Here is a 16696-nt window from a genome sequence, read left to right as displayed (position 1 = left end):
AAATCTTTTATTTCCAAAAATAATTGTTTCTAATAAGTATTCATTTATGAATCAATGAGTTCTTTTATTAGAGAAGTTGAAGGAGTTAGTCTTTCAGATCAAGATACGCTTCATTTGTCATCACTTCTTGTCGAAGAGTTGTTACTCCTCCCCATTCGTTGCGTTGCCTCTTGTTCCGTGGCCAGCTGCAGACAATTGGCAATTGCGCGGCCCGTTCTTGCAGTTGTCGTGGTTTGCCGCCACTAAGAGAGGACCTTAACGAGGTTAAAAATCGGTTTCAATTTAATAGATTAACGAGCCCTCAGGAATCCACTCTGCGGTTTTTCGACCGCTCCTTCTTGATTCCATTGAATCGACCCGGTTGTCATAAAATCTTCAATAAAGAAATATTTTTTACGAAAGAAGGTAAAACGTTAACGTTCGTCACCTCGCCAAAGTCACATAACGTGCAATTTTATTGAGAAACATCTACGGACAATTTGTACCGGCACTCCTTCTTCATCTCAGTTTAGTCTTTCTCCAGCAAATCGCAATTAGTCGCACTATCTCGTTCTCCCAGCGCAAAACTTAATTTCAGATAACATCCCTGTGATTAATTTTCGCCTCTGTGTAATTTACATACTGCCGATATCGTTACTATAATTAAATTCTTATGCATTTCGAATTTCCCCTTCTACTAGATTCAAATAATTCTAAATCAATCCTAATCTAACCCTACCATAAACAAGTTCCTATTAGATTAATTTTTCTTCTTTTTGCTTTTAGAGCTACACGAATTATGCAAATAGACGAAGGCTTTCGACACCAAGTCCAACTCATGAACCAATACCACCACCACGTGTTGAAAAACGAACAGAAAACACAAACGGAGGATGGTTTAAGTCTTTGGACAGGTTATCAAGAAAAAAATCAAAAAAGGTAAATATCAAATAATAATATTATTTATTAAATACAATCCAATTAATTACACTAATAAGATATCGTAATAACTTTGCTGTCATAAAAGGAATCTGTTACTTATCTAAAGTAAATTTCTTCATTTTCAAAGAAAAAGAACGAAAACAAATTTAAGAGACCCATAAACAAGTTTTAAAAACTTTAACGCTATAATCGCTTCTTTCTATAATGAACCATCTAAACTAATCAACTTTTACAGAGCGACAAAGATTCCTCTTCGGATGAAATGCCAGCTAAATCGACACCGACCAAGAACCTGAGGTTCTTCGGAGACACCGACATCGAATCCAACGATAGCTTACGTAAAAAACCTTCACTAAAAGCCCGAACCGGACTCTCAGCGAGTAAAGATCGTCTCCGTAGCCAATCCACAAGAGATTTACACAATATTTCGGAAGAAATCGTGACTACCCCGGAAATGCGACGTCATAATCACAAATCCATGTTGAATATTTCCGAATCTGATCGAGAACTTAAAGGTTCCAGAATGAGTCTTAAACCGCCCATGTCTCCGAGTCATAATAGACACAGGGAAGGATCAAGATCACGTGAAGAACGAATGAGAAGAAGAAAAAATGAAGTTAGTTCCGTTGAAAGTTCTACTGAAGGAGATAGTAGTCAACAATCCCAACGAAGCGTTGTTTATTTACATGCTCCAACAGGTAAAAAAAAAAATAAAAATTATTTCTTCTATTTAATTATCATATTTTAGTTGGTGATATCCCAGGTCCAGGTTATTTAAGAAACGGAAGACGTGCAGCATCGCGCGAAGAATTGACTTCAAATAGTTCGAGTCGTATCCAACCCCAAGTAAAAACTTTGAGTCGTTCTTTTTCAGTGTTGGCTCCTTGGAGACCAAAACATTACAAGGAAACCTTAGATATCGATTACACTCAGTATCCAAAACCGGTTAAAAATGGTAAATACGAACAAAGAGTAATGAAGAATGGATCTAGTCGTAAAGAAACTTCATCTACTTTAAAGAAGAAAGCCCAAGAAACGAAAAGAACGAACCAGAATACCTCGACATTGAATAGGAGGTCGAAAAGCAAAGAAAATATTTCGACATTAAAGCGCGGTCAAGAAGAACCACCCCGCGGATCTAATTCGACACTTTATAAAAAAAGAGAAAGACCTGCAAGAGAAAATAATCGTTATAGTAGTAATAGAGATGATAGGAAGATGTCTTCAAAAAGTATGTCTGTCGAGTCATTAGGAGGAACGAGTAAATCCAGTAAAAAGAGTAGGGATGATAATAGAGAAGTTTCTAGATCGATTTCTATGCCAAGAGATCCAGAAAAATCTGCCGGATGGTTTAATATGAAGAAAAAGAAGTCTGGCAGCACACAAAGACTGTGATTTTGAAGAAAATCACAATTTTAACTTCCGTGCCATTTATTATTTTTTCCGTTTTTAAACAAGATGATTAAGTTCTCTCAAATTTAATGGATTTTTAAATTAATCACGATGAGAACCGTGTATTGTGCAAGATTAAAAAAAAAACTTGGTGACCACATCGTTTTCTCGGTGACAAAAAGCGTATTCTATTTCTTTTTCATTACATCATATTAAAGATATCTAGTGAAAAAGAATTGGAATCGAACGGTCAAAAGGTTCTTTACTAATAGTTGTTAAGGGACTATCTAATCGTTTTTCTTTATATTTACATATGTTTTCTTTTGTGTAGATAAGCTTTAAATTCCCTTTCAAACCGTTTTATTTTGTTGTTATCAATGCTTACGACTTTCATATTTAGCTTGTTTTAATATTTTGACAGAATTTTTTAATATTTTATACATCATAACATAATACCTACACATTATTTACAATTTTTTTCTTTTTAACTTATATAACAAAATGTGCTGGTGCTATATAATTACGAACAAAAAAGCTCCCTTTTTTCATTATAAATATGTAAATAACAAGTTTATGTAGTATACGGTTTAGGTAGAGAGTATTTTTTATATATGTTTCTTTTTTATTTTAATATAATCACTACCTTTCAATGGATAGAGAGCCGATCGTTACCAAATTACCGCGCAAGCAAATGGTAAAAAATCAAGTGTAATAAAGAAACCATCAGGTATCGGTGCTTAATTAATTTTGTAAACAGCACCATATCGCTTTTTATTTTTTTTTTTCTAAATAATTTCAAACGATTTACGCAGAACTGCATTGTAACTTTAGTCGGTCGTTTTTAACAAATTATTTGTAATTATTGTGCTATATTTCGTAATAAAATCTAATACATAACTTGTTATTATGTGTTTTTTTATTTCCTTCTAATACTTCATAACAAATATGAACCCAAATTTTACATTAAATTGAGGTGAATAGCCTTTGTTGCAAAATATATAAATAAACACAAATAATTAAAACTAGAAGCAATACTAGCACTATCACTTAGTTCTAGGTATAGTGTTAGTTCTAGTTTTACACTAGCAGTGTTAATATGTAGACCACACATAACACTATACCTGGAACTAGAATCTTTATAGCCGTACGTCTCTTAAGACGGCTAAACCCGAATCTATCTAGTGTTAAGTCTTGTATTAGTTTTAGTTTAACAGAAATGTATCAATTTTCTAGAATCTTTATATCAATTATTTACTGAACTAAAACTACAATTAACACTTGCACTATCATTAGAACTCACACTAGACCTATCACTAGAACTGGAAAGTTTCGGGTTTAGCCATGTGTCTTCAGACTTGAAATAGTATATTAAAAAACAAGTTTCGTAAGACGCTTGAAATGCACGAATTCAAGTTGAAAAACGAGTGGCGAAGCCACGAGTTTTTTAATGAATGAGTGCTTTAAGTCTTATGAAACGTGTTTTTTATGCTATTTTTTGTAATTCGCGTTTTTATACTTTTTTTTAACAAAAATAAAGTAAATTTTGGCAATGTAGGGAAATAGGTATGTAGCAGTTGGTAACACCGGAACACTTGAAAATAGAAACTTTGAATTGACAATTAGAAACTGTCAAAACACAAAATATATTCACCTGAAAAAAATTTTTGATGTACACCTCCCAAAATAAGAGAAATTGCTCAGAGTCAATGTCCTCATCATTGTGGACTTTGTATTCGATGCTAAGAACGTGTTTAAACATCCATAGACAAAAATTGTCACATTGACAACTAGAAAAATTAATGACTCAATGTCACCAACTTGAACTGGTTCCATAAAATGTTACTAAAATCTCATTACAGCACCCGTTTGAGTACTGTTATAGCTTCCATTACCGTAGCGAATTACAAAATAGTATATTAAAAAACAAGTTTCGTAAGACACGCTTCAAATGCACGAATTCAAGTTGAAAAACGAGTGGCGAAGCCACGAGTTTTTTAATGAATCAGTGCTTTAAGTCTTATGAAACGTGTTTTTTATGCTATTTTTTGTAATTCGCGTTTTTATACTTTTTTTTAACAAAAATAAAGTAAATTTTGGCAATGTAGGGAAATAGGTATGCAGCAGTTGGTAACACCGTAACACTTGAAAATAGAAATTTGAATTGACAATAAGAAACTATCAAAACACAAAATGTATTCACCTGAAAAAAATGTCAGAAATGGTCAGTGTTCAATGTTCTCATCATTGTGGACCTTGTATTCGATGTTAAGAACGTGTTTAAACATCCATAGACAAAAATTGTCACATTGACAACTAGAAAAATTAATGACCCAATGTCACCAACTTGAATTGGTTCCATAAAATGTTACTAAAATCTCATTACAGCATCGGATGCTGTAAGGAGTCTCATTACAGCACCCGTTTGAGTACTGTTAGAGCTTTCGTTACCGTCGCGAATTACAAAAATAAGTTTTTAGATCTCAAAAATTTAGTTTTAAAGAGAAAGTAATTAATAAAGCACTTTCTACTCGTTTCCTATCACAAAATATTATTACAATTGTAATTAAACACATCAGAAATATAATTTTCAATACCTGTTAGATAACTAATAAATAATTTATTATCTTCCTTATAAAAGTTTAATTTCAAATAATGTAGCGACAATTTTAGTAACTTTATTATTATCAGGTTGTCTCCCTGCATTATACCTACCTTCCACTGTCAAAGTATTCTGTCACTTCGGTGTTAATTTGTAAACAAACTAATTTATTTGTGCATGCTTATAAGGAATTTTTATTTAATATTATTAAAATGGATCATATATTCTCCGTAAGAAGAAAGCCTCCAAAAGGAATAGATTCCTTTTATCTGCAAGTTATTGAATCGTGTAATAGTAAAGCGTTCTTAACCTCAAACTGTTTTAGGTTAGACAATAGCTTAATTTGTACGATTTCTAGTACAAACGTAATTGCATTCACTACGAATACAAAAATCGAAGAAAATAACATTCGTACATATGGTTCGCATGTCTATGTAGCTGATTTGAATACTCCATGGTTAGCACATAGGTAAATATTTGTGATATAAAGATTTATTAATGTTATTAAATTGTTATATTCTTATTTTCAGAGTATATTCTAGTCCACATTTAGTTACAGTACTTCAGTGGGATTTTACTGCTGAACTTCTTCTTTTAGCTGATGAATGCGGACATATTAGAATTTATAAAAGCAAAGATCATTTATTGAATGATTGGCAGCTATTTTCTGAAACATCTCTTGATGGTGAACATATTTTAGCTGCTGCATTTTTCCATTCAGGAAAGAAGGTAGTATTTGTAAATAAAGGAAAACTTTAAAGTTTAATAATTTTTTTTTTAGATTTGTTTAAATTTAGAAAAGAAAGAGAGTTCATCTTATACAGAAAAATTCCAAAATGTTAAGTTTTCTTGTTCAGTAAAAAAGTTTGGAAGTAGACCTTGTAACGGGGCTCTTATTTTAACAACAACAGGGATGTTAGCAGCTATTTTATTACCACATCCAACTTCTCAATCACAAAGCATGATAGTTGCTACTGAAAGTTTGGCGGCCACTAGAATTCAAATAAAAACCGCTGATATTTGTTATGGAAAAAGTAATCTATCCTGATCAAGAATGAATTATTATATATTTTATATTAAACAATTTTAGATGGCCATTTTCTTTTGGCTGTAAGCAATGGGGAAACATCAACTCCTATTCAATGTTTTAATGTAGCTGTTACAAAAGGGGATGAAAAATGTAATATAATCAGTCAATCATTACCCAGTTTCTTTTTATCAGATGATGGAAAAGACAGTTTGTATTTTTTAATTTTTACATTATATTTATTAAAATTGTATAAAATTTTTTATAGTAGATCATTTTAAAAATATAAAAGCTTACATTAGTCATATAAAATGGGTCATGAGGGAGGATGCTGATTCTTTAGTTGTGGCTGCTTGTTATGATGGAGGAAGTTATCTTCAAGCTTGGGAATTACATGAAAAGACATTTCCTGTACATGAATTATTAGCTGGATCTGAACCAAAATATTATAACACTGTGGTAAATTTTTTACAATGCTCTATATTTTTTGTTTATTATTAATGTACTTCTTTGTAGATTTGGCAATATCAATCAAATTTTCAACACAACCACAAAGTAGTCTCATTAGCAACAAGTAAATTAACAATTTTGAACAATGTCTCAAGCAATTACATAGTGGCTGCATTTGCTGATAATTCAATTCATTGTTTAAACAGAGATTCTTTAAAAATCTTAGCAAGTACAAGTTTACATATAGTTCCAGCAAATGATGAACCACTTTATAGAAAACCAAGAACAATTCCTGATATTTTACACATTGATATGTCTTGGTTAGGAAATATTCTTTTAGTTATTGACGTTGATGGATTTGTGCATATGTTCAAATTGCTTCCACAAATAGACAATTTAATTCCATTAAGTGTACCATATGCCACGACAATTTTGGAATATTGTTTAATAACGGGATTAGATTGGTTGGATTTGTTGTTGGTTCTAAGACCAACCATGTTAGACGCTTTATGCGATCGATTAACAGAAAGTTTTAACAAACAAACACCAGCGACCCAACAATTTTTTTATTTACAGTATCTGTGCATAAAAACGTCTTTGTATCGATTAAGTTCTCAAGGACATAACAAAGCGATTGATTTAACGTTATTTTTGATGTTGCAAAGTATTTCGACGGCATTTAAAAGTTTATTAAGACCAAGTGAAACAAGTAGTCACGAAAAAAGTCCAGCCGATTCTTTAACAAGTAAAATTAATAATTTCACAATTAATAAAAAATTAAAAATGTTTTTTTTAGGTGTTATAAATGAAGGCCAAGGTGATGTAGATAAAGTTTTAATGAATTTGGAAGCTAAAGAATTTACTGTTGAACCATATACTTTACAAAGTCTTCAACAATTGATACAATGGGTGGCTGATTTGGCTTTAAATTTATTGGTAAAACTTCCAGATAGCCGCCCAACAGCGATGAAACCTTATGAATTAGTTAAAGATGTTAAGGCGTTGAATACGTTACGGGAAATGTTGGTTCTAATTCGAATTTGGGGATTGTTGAGACCCGCTTGTTTACCTGTTTTCACTAAATCAGATGCCACTTTGGACGTTTTATCTTTGTTGTTTCGTCTGTTGAGTCGCTTGATACAGAATGTTAATGAACCTGATGATCTTTTAATAGGTAAGTTAAAGAAATTTTTTAGTTTAGAAACTTTATTGTATTTTTATTAACATTCTTGGCGTTCATTCAATACTTTTTAAGTATCAAACAGGATCAAACAGTCTTTCTTCTTTATTTTTGATGATTTGTCTCAAGTATATTGCTCTTATTTGATGCAAACCTCCTCTTTGACGCAGACATATTCATTAAAAGTCATTTCACTCTAATACACGTCAACTTATGGGCATAACATCTATGTACAGTGATACAATAAAGTCTACATACAGCCCGGAAAATGATAATATCAGCTCCCAAAATGTAATTCAATGAAATTTTTTAACAAAACTTGTAAGAAGTCCATATTATTTCCATATTTTACATAAAAACTATACCAGGTGTCCCTCAAAAGTGGCTCACCCCCATTTTTTTTTATTATTGGTTATATAAGAAAACCATTTGGAACGCATAGTTAGATTATTACGACATGAAATCATTCTTTTTGTACTTCCGGTTATACCGGATGTGAGTACTAATTTCGCTATTTTTTTGAATTTATAATTTTTTTTTCTTCAGTTGGGTAGACAGTATAATTTCACATAACTTTTACTTGAAAAAATTTTCACGATCGCTAATAATTTTTGAAAAAAAAAATTATTTGCGTTATTTTTTAACGTTTTAGTACCTTCGGAAAATCTATTACAACTTTTGACGCATAGTAGCTAGGTTAATAGTACAAACTACGTTATGTCCCTCTTGATCTATGCTTTAGTTACTGGTTCTTTTTTAATAATGGTGTAAATTAACAGTTGTATTAAATTAGTTTTAAAAGAAAAACGCTATCCAACAATTAAATTTAATTCAATTATTGTAAGTTCAAAAAAACTAATTTTCTAAATTTTCAAAATGCTCCCGCCTCGATTTTGATATAATTGTATCTTGAGTATTGTCGATTTAACGACACGACGTTATTTCTGCAGAGATATTTAGGTAATACAATTTCTAACTCGATTTATTTTCTAATACCTCACGAGACCTTACTGGTGTATTATACAGCTCATTTTTGATTTTGCCCCATAAAAAGAATGTAAAGGTGTGAGGTCAGGTGATCTGGGAGGTTTTAACCAAAATAAAGCAAACAATCCAAATTATAATGTACAGGTGTCCCAATTTCGATGTCCGCATAGGCTAACTCCGAAACTAAAAGAGATAGAAAAAAAGGAGCTTACATGTCATGATCTCGTTTTTCGAGAAAATGCTAATGCCGAAAACTGCGAACAGCTATCGTCTTTTGTTTTCGCCCTATCGGCAAAAACTGAAAATTTTGCGAAAACGACAGTCGCGAATATCTCATTTATTATCAAAGTTGGAGTATTATAAATAAAACATTATATGGGCAACTTTTTACGAAGAATTCAGTGGCGTAGGTAGAATTTTTTTCCCATCTTTTATTTTCGAGATTTTAGACGTAACTTTATTTTTTTAAATGGAAACCATAGTTGGCTATGACCTAAAATAATATGTTATTTTCTTCTGATAACAAATATATATAGTTTGCGGGGTATATTTCTTATAGTTATTGAATAATGAACAAAAATTCTTTTTGTTCTATCTAAAACTAATGTATGTATTTAAAAGTTAATGTTGCTATGGTGATAACCATACATACTATGATGAAAAATAATGTATCAGATAATTATTATCAAAGTTTATATTTAAAAATTCGCTAACAACTCTGGCATTATGTGCTGGTGTGGAGCATCAGCATGTTAAGTGTCAAATTATAACAAAACTGAATAAAACTTTACAATGAATTTCTAAAATTATGAAAATGTAACATGATGGAATGCTATATGTTATCAGATAAGAATGCGACGTTAGCCGCGGAATTATATTTCACAAGGTATCCGGAAGAAGACAACCGCACGCAAGATCTTTCAGCCGGTTAGCAGAAAATTTAATGGATTTTTGGTCCTTCCCCAAACCACGTGCAAAAACATACGAAATGACCTACAAGAGGATGAAGTCAATGTGCTGGCTTCAGTTGCGATAAATCCATCAACATCTTGCAGAGAAATTGAACAAGACATCTGACCCAAAAGCCGCTGCTCCCGAATATGAAAGAAAAATAAATATAAATCATACAAAGCGGGGCTAACTCATTATTTACGTGCCGGAGATGTCAATCTAAGATTAGAATTTTCTAGATAATATTTAGAAAAATTAAATAATCTGCTGTTTGTTCAAAATGTCATCAGGACCGATGAAGTCTCTGAGTGTTTAAAGAAGATTCGGGTTCAATGTATGGTGTGCCCTTTTAGATAATAGAATTTTGGCATATAGTATCTACCATAAAAACTTAAACTCAGGTAATGTGCTGCCTTAATATATTGAGGTATATTATATTAAGGCAGCACATTGAGCCTTTGGTCGACAATTTGCTATTAAATATGTCTCAAATGATATATATTCAATATGACGGAGCACCAGCACATAGTGCCAGAGTTGCTAGTGAATTTTTAAATACTACTACAAACTTTGGCAATAATTGGAAACAATGTTTTCCATCGTGATATGATTATCACCATAACAACAGTAAGTTTTAAATACATACAATAGTTGTAGAAAGAACAAAAAAAATTGATACATTATTTTTCATCATAGTATGTATGGTTATCACCATAGCAACATTAACTTTTAAATACATACATTAGTTTTAGATAGAACAAAAAGAATTTTTGTTAATTATTCAATAACTATAAGAAATATACCCCACAAACTATATATATTTGTTATCAGAAGAAAATAACATATTATTTTAGGTCATAGCCAACTATGGTTTCCATTTAAAAAAATAAAGTTACGTCTAAAATCTCGAAAATAAAAGATGGGAAAAAAATTCTACCTACGCCACTGAATTCTTCGTAAAAAGTTGCCCATATAATGTTTTATTTATAATACTCCATCTTTGATAATAAGTGAGATATTGGCGAATGTCTTTTTCGCCAAATTTTCAGTTTTTGCCGATAGGGCGAAAACAAAAGACGATAGCTGTTCAGAGTTTTCGGCATTAGCATTTTCTCGAAAAACGAGATCATGACATGTAAGCTACTTTTTTTCTATCTGTTTTAGTTTCGGAGATAGCCTATGCGGACATCGAAATTGGGACCTGTACAGTGATACAATAAAGTGTACAGGGTGGGCAAATTTGGGTGTTATTATAGGCTATCTCAGAAACTATAAGAGATACAAAAAAAGTAGGTGCCATGTCTCGGTCTCTTTTTCCGAGACTAATCCAATCCCGTAAAGACCAAATCTCTATCTTCTTTTGTTTTTAAGTTATAGCCAAAAAGTCAAATTTTAGTGATTTCAAAAAATGCTCATATTTCGTTTATTTTTGAAATTGGAGACATGGGGTTAATGCATTCTTAAGACACTTTTATGAGTAGAATATACTGTCGTTGAAAAATTTTTAACATAGCTGATAATTTTTGAGATATAACATAAAGTTGTATTTTTTTAAATACAAACTATAGTTTATTATGATATTACTGAAAAGAGCATATTTTTAGCTTTCCAATGATGTATCGCACGCATGATGTTTCTGCGGAAAATAAGCGTTATTTTTCAATTTTTTAAATATTAAAGATTAAAAATCAAATTTTTAATTATAGTAGGCGAGGAAAACGCTAAATACTACTTAGTTACTATAGCAACGTGAGTTTACTTGTCATTTCATTCATGAATTTTGCGAAACGAGTTTCCCGTTTAAGAAGTTCCGCATTATCTTTAAATAAAACGATAAACTTAAATGTAGGATATATTGGAGTCCGCTTTGAAGATGATACATAAGTCTTCATATCCCCATTCAAACGGTGTTTCAATGGAAAGTCCGCTCCCAGTTTATGATTCCTAATTTTCCTCTATCTCACCCAATTTCAAAAGAAAAGATTGCTGATATCAAAAAACTTCTACATCTTATGTTTGGGGAAAACTGGGAAAATACTACCGAAGATTTCATTCATTGATACCGAACTGTTCTAATCTTACAACCAGTAAGTTGAGTAGAAGAAGATGACAGTTTATGACTGTTTAGTTCCTGAAGTTGTCCATATTTAATTATTCATTAATTAATACATTTCTTGTATTTTTAATAAACAAACTTTAAATGCTAATCATTTTTTATTGGTGAACAAAGTCAGCGATAAGATGCTGAGAAATTTAAATTAACTATTCAAAGTTTTTATTCGTTGGTACAAAACCAACTTATCCTGAATAATGGTACAAAACCAACTTTATTCTGTCATATTCGTGCAAAACCATATATTATAGCCACTAGGTAGTATTTACTGTCCGGACACGCCTACTATAATCAAAATTTTGAACATTCGCTTACTATTTTCGAATTGAAAATTAACGCTTATTTTCCGCAGAAACATCATGCGTGCGATACATCATTGGAAAGCTAAAAATATGCTCTTTTCTTTAACATCATAATCAAGTATAGTTTGTATTTAAAAAAACACAACTTTGTGTTATATCTCAAAAATCATCAAGTATATTTAAAACTTTTCAACGGCAATATATTCTACTTAAAAAAGTGTCTTAAGAACGTATCAACCCCATTTCTCTAATTTCAAAAATAAACGAAATATGAGCATTTTTTAAAATCACGAAAATTTGACTTTTTGGCTATAACTTAAAAACAAAAGAAGATAGAGGTTTGGTGTTTGCGGGATTGGCTTAGTCTCGAAAAAAGAGACCGGGACATGGCACCTACTTTTTTCGTATCTCTTATAGTTTCTGAGATAGCCTATAATAACACCCAAATTTGCCCACCCTGTACATACAGCTCGGAAAATGATTATATTTCAGCTCCCAAAATGTAATTCAATGAATTTTTTTAACAAAACTTGTAACAAGTCCATATTATTTCCATATTTTACATAAAAACTATATAAGTTATTATTAATCAAGGGGAACACAAAACAATCATATTTTTAACTTAAAAAAGTCTACATACAGTCCTAAAAAAAAGTCTATCAGTGTCCATTATAGCTCAATAAAAATATACAAGTATCTAGCGCTGAATAAAAATAAAACTAGACAACACTAGCACTAGGCCTAGAACTAAAAACATTCCGTTTAGCCGTGCGTCTCTTAAAACGGCTAAACCTGAAATGTTAGTTCTAGAGACAGTGGTAAGTAGCGTAGTTAGCATAAGATATCATGTTGCATATTTTTATTGAACTAGCACTAGTCCTAGAAAGTATCTAGTTCTAGGTCTAGTGTTAGTTCATGTTCATGATATTATTATATATATATATATATAGATATTATATAAGCCCGTATGTTTCTAGTTCTAGGTCTAATGTTAGTTCTAGAGACAGTTATAAGTAGCGCTAGTTAGTATAATATATCACTATGTTGTATATTTTTATTGAACTAAAACTAGAACTAACACTAGACCTAAAACTAGAAAGTATCTGAAGACGCACGGCTAAACCCGAATGTTTCTAGTTCTAGGTCTAGTGTTAGTTCTAGTTTTTCGGTGCATGTTAGAACTTCCATATTATAGAACTAACACAAGAAATCAGGTTCCTTTATGTTAAAAAAAAAACAAAAAGCTTTCCTAACACATATCTTTATTAAAACATTTAAATCTAAATACATTCATGGTGTAAATATTTCTTCATCTGTATCAAAATAACAGATTGTAAGTTCCTTTTCGCTTTGTCCACCGTCAACATACATAAACGCTTCGGAAGTACAAGGTTGATTATGAGATGCAACGTTGGCGATGAAAAATTGTGGACTAGTGGGGGTCGATGAGCTTGTAGATCCTTTTTGCTTCAAAATAAAATCTTTGATTTCCGGTTTATGTGGGTTATCGAAATTATTAGACGAATGTTTCCTTTCGTTTTCGATAAATTTCCACGTTTTATCCATCGATTGTAAATGGGCGCTTCTAAAAAGATCGTAAAAAAATATTTCTCGAGGTGTTAACGGTGAAATCGGTCTGATTTCATCTTGAAGCGATTGTCGTGGTGGTACATCTTCCTTGGTTGTTGGGGTTTTTAACACCAAAGTTTCCGGTCGTTTTTTAAAATCGGTGGTATCTTTACGTCTTACACTACACCTTGGAAACATTGAATCGATTTTTTCGACTGTTGGATCTTTCGGTGCATTTAAATCTACCTTTGAAAGTTGTTTTTTATTTTTTGGTTCTTTTAATTTGGGGTGTTTAATTTGCTGATCCAGATCGAATTGTTTTATAATTTTTGGGGGTAAAACTTTTTCGTTTACTATTTCAACCGTATCTTTTCTTTTCAAGGAGTTATAATCGTATGTTTCATAGAGCAGTTTTTGATTTTCTTTTTTACCTTCGTTATTCTTTTCGTTTCGGTTCTCATTTGGATTTTTTTTCTTTGATTTACAACACCATACGCATAATATAATCGATAAAATAATTACAAAAACTAGTAATGCTGTTATCCAAAAGTACCATGGCCATAAATTAAGGTAATTACATTTTTTTTCACGGCATTTTCGTTGTATCCCGACGAACACCAAAGGACAGAGAATGAACCAATAAATTATGAATAAAATCATACAGATTATGGGTAAAGTTGTACATCGTAACGGTCTGGAACGTAGCTCATGAGGGATGTAAAAACGTTTCTTAGAGTCTCTTTTCTCACCACCACACTTTATAGTCATTTTTAATAAAACGCTAATTGTGACTGAGAAAAGAAATTAGTTTCAGCGAAAAAACTGTGTTATAACCGGAAATCTAAACATCCCGTTTTGATAAAGAAAACCACATTTACGTACAAAGAAACAAACAAATTATTTTTAAATAATAATAATTTTCTTGCTTTTTAGATGAATGTCTTCTTCTACCAAGCCAAGTCCAAATCCAACCGTTACAACAACAAAGTAATCGGGTTGTTTTGGCTTCACCTCAATTAGCGCAACAAATCCTTCCATTACAAGTAGATAAAAATCGAATGCGGAAGATTTTAAGTTAATTATTTGATTTATTTTTTAATTTAGCTTGAATTTCAAAATGAACCTGATTGTTTAGCAAGTAACAACGATTTGTATGGAGGTCAAACGGTTGATTCAATAAGACATTTATATTTAGGAAGATGTCCTAGAGTTGTTAAGCAATGTGTTAGATGTGGAGGATCAGCTGGAACTGTTCCTGTTACAAGAACCGCCGCTATTCGAGCTTGGGATCAACGATGGTCTCGTTCGTGCCAGTAAGATCAATTTTAATACATTAGATATTTCATACAACTTCTAATATATGAATGTGGTAACCACGGTTCGAAACTACCCACTTTAATTGTCATAAACTCTTCAGATAGTATCATAAGAATAAGCATTCGTCGCTAACATATTCATATATTTGTTGTAATTAAAATAAAAACCGACTTTTCTATGTACACCCTTAATTTTGATTTAATTTAAAATTATATATATATATTTTTTTAATATTTAGATGTGGAGGTCTTTGGAGAATGCAAGTTTATTCTTAAAATAAAGGTAAGAGGAAAAGTTATAAGTTTTGTTTTTTTATTAAAAAATACAATTTTTTTGTAAATATTTAATTTTGAATAAAAAATATTTCTACAAATTAAGAATTTTTCTTATCTCCTTAAATATACATTTCGTTACAAGATAAGATTTATCAAAATCTTCAGTTTCTACTTCAACATCTTCGCAAGCTTTAAAAACAAGGTCTCTTTCGTCGGGAGTTAATCCATCTAAAAATTTTCGAATTTTATTAAATTCAACTTCTCCGTTTTTATTTCTAAAACCCAATTCGTTGTTGAAGCAAATTATAAAATCCTTGGTAATTTCATCTTCATCAGAAATAAGTAGCTCAATGCCGATTTGATACACTTCAATTTCATCGATTCCAGTGATATTAATACATTTTTTTATCGCTATAATTTGTTCGTTTACGTTTTCCTAAAACAATATTTATTATTTAAATATCACTTGGAAACATTTTTATTAATTTGAATCACGTTTCATAAAGTTTTAAGAGTGAATTCTGGGAAATCCAACGTGAGTACAACGACCTAAAGATGAGTTCTTTTCATTCGGATTTGTTTACTTAAAATCTAAGTATATAAATACTTATTATTTCTTACCTGTAACGCTGTCGTTATCGACACGATAAGAAAAACGACTGTAAATAATTTTATCATTGTAAAAATGACTAATATCACCGTTAACAGTGAACACAAACTTTTATTCTTTATTTATGGATAATATTCTCGATCTGAGTACGCGAGTGTGTCGCGTTTCTTTATCAACGATGACGTTTTTATTAAATAAATTGCCAAATGATTAAAATTTTAAAACAATAACTTTATTTATTTAATTTTAAACATTTTATTCGTAACACAAATTTTCTAAAATCTCATTTGAATGCATCACCATATTAATAACTCTACTTCCAATACATTTTTCAACCCGTATAACATTTTCGCTTCTTAAAATCGACCAATCCTGATGACAAGTATCGACAATCAAATCCAATCCTCTTTCAGTAAACAATTTTGATAAACTGCTTTTAATCTGGTCGTAATTGATTGAGCCATCCTCATTAAAATATCCCCTCTTCTCATATTTACACTCCCAATACTTTAAAATTCTAATTGTCGGCGATTCCGTCATTAAAACGCAAGGAAGCACCGCGTCATCTTCGTTTATATCGGCTTCTTTAGCGCATTTACTCGCAATTTCGTCCAAAGGTGTTCCATAACCGAAATAAGGAAGAATTCCACGTCCTACGCAAGAATCGAAATTATAGATCGTTTTTGAGACGGATTCTTCGTCTTTTGAGGTTGTTACACAATCGTTGATTACTACTGCAAGTTCTTGATCCATAAGACCCATAATTTGAGCATTTACACTCATATAATAATGGTCGAGATTATTATCGATTATAAAATCTTTTTTATCGTATAAACATTGAAGAAAAGCGTAGTATTCGGTTGGAATTGGTTGAGGAATTGCAAATGAAACGTTATTACTTAGGTCTTTATCTATACCTGATTCAAAAGCACATGTTATTTCCGCTTCTTCGCCAACTGGAAGTCCTAAAATCTAAATAATTTTGAATAACATTAAATTTTGA

The 16696-nt window shown here is 31.3% G+C and overlaps 3 protein-coding genes and 1 long non-coding RNA gene across 6 annotated transcripts in view; 2 read left to right on the top strand and 2 right to left on the bottom strand.

Annotated features, from left to right (window-relative positions):
* Window positions 1-3217, top strand: part of LOC111416820 (bloated) — an 83578-nt gene extending 80361 nt beyond the window's left edge. The window contains exons 7-9 of the mRNA XM_071198313.1: window positions 766-918; window positions 1157-1619; window positions 1670-3217. Coding sequence (XP_071054414.1) covers window positions 766-918; window positions 1157-1619; window positions 1670-2316 — 1263 coding nt within the window. The 3' untranslated portion in view covers window positions 2317-3217. The remainder of the gene's footprint in view (window positions 1-765; window positions 919-1156; window positions 1620-1669) is intronic.
* Window positions 3218-5032: 1815 nt separating this feature from the next.
* On the top strand, window positions 5033-15181 carry LOC111416821 (mediator complex subunit 16). 2 transcript variants are annotated; one of them, XM_071197405.1, is made up of 11 exons: window positions 5034-5183; window positions 5238-5381; window positions 5443-5641; window positions 5694-5946; window positions 6003-6149; window positions 6208-6398; window positions 6456-7134; window positions 7186-7563; window positions 14425-14534; window positions 14596-14804; window positions 15047-15181. In XM_071197405.1, exons 1-11 carry the CDS (start codon window positions 5125-5127, stop codon window positions 15081-15083), a joined length of 2406 nt encoding a protein of 801 aa, XP_071053506.1. In that variant the 5' UTR covers window positions 5034-5124; the 3' UTR covers window positions 15084-15181. The 2 variants fall into 2 exon arrangements, with proteins under 2 accessions (XP_071053505.1, XP_071053506.1); XM_071197404.1 differs by having other exon boundaries at window positions 5033-5381; window positions 6211-6398.
* LOC139430425 (uncharacterized) lies at window positions 15099-15696 on the bottom strand. Its single transcript, XR_011640919.1, has 2 exons — window positions 15579-15696; window positions 15099-15519 (listed from the first exon to the last, which is right to left on the bottom strand). It is a non-coding gene; the product is annotated as an uncharacterized lncRNA (long non-coding RNA).
* Window positions 15697-15903: 207 nt separating this feature from the next.
* LOC111422322 (nucleoside diphosphate kinase homolog 7) overlaps window positions 15904-16696 on the bottom strand; it is a 63615-nt gene continuing 62822 nt past the window's right edge. For both annotated transcript variants that reach the window (XM_071197408.1, XM_071197409.1), the window contains one exon: window positions 15904-16665. The gene's annotated coding sequence lies outside the window, so the exon portion shown is untranslated. The remainder of the gene's footprint in view (window positions 16666-16696) is intronic.

Source organism: Onthophagus taurus, chromosome 7 (assembly GCF_036711975.1).
Source record: "Onthophagus taurus isolate NC chromosome 7, IU_Otau_3.0, whole genome shotgun sequence".
In the NCBI taxonomy this organism is placed as follows: Eukaryota; Metazoa; Arthropoda; class Insecta; order Coleoptera; family Scarabaeidae; genus Onthophagus; species Onthophagus taurus.
Note: the sequence above shows the minus strand (reverse complement) of the source record. Positions and strands in the feature narration are given on the sequence as shown.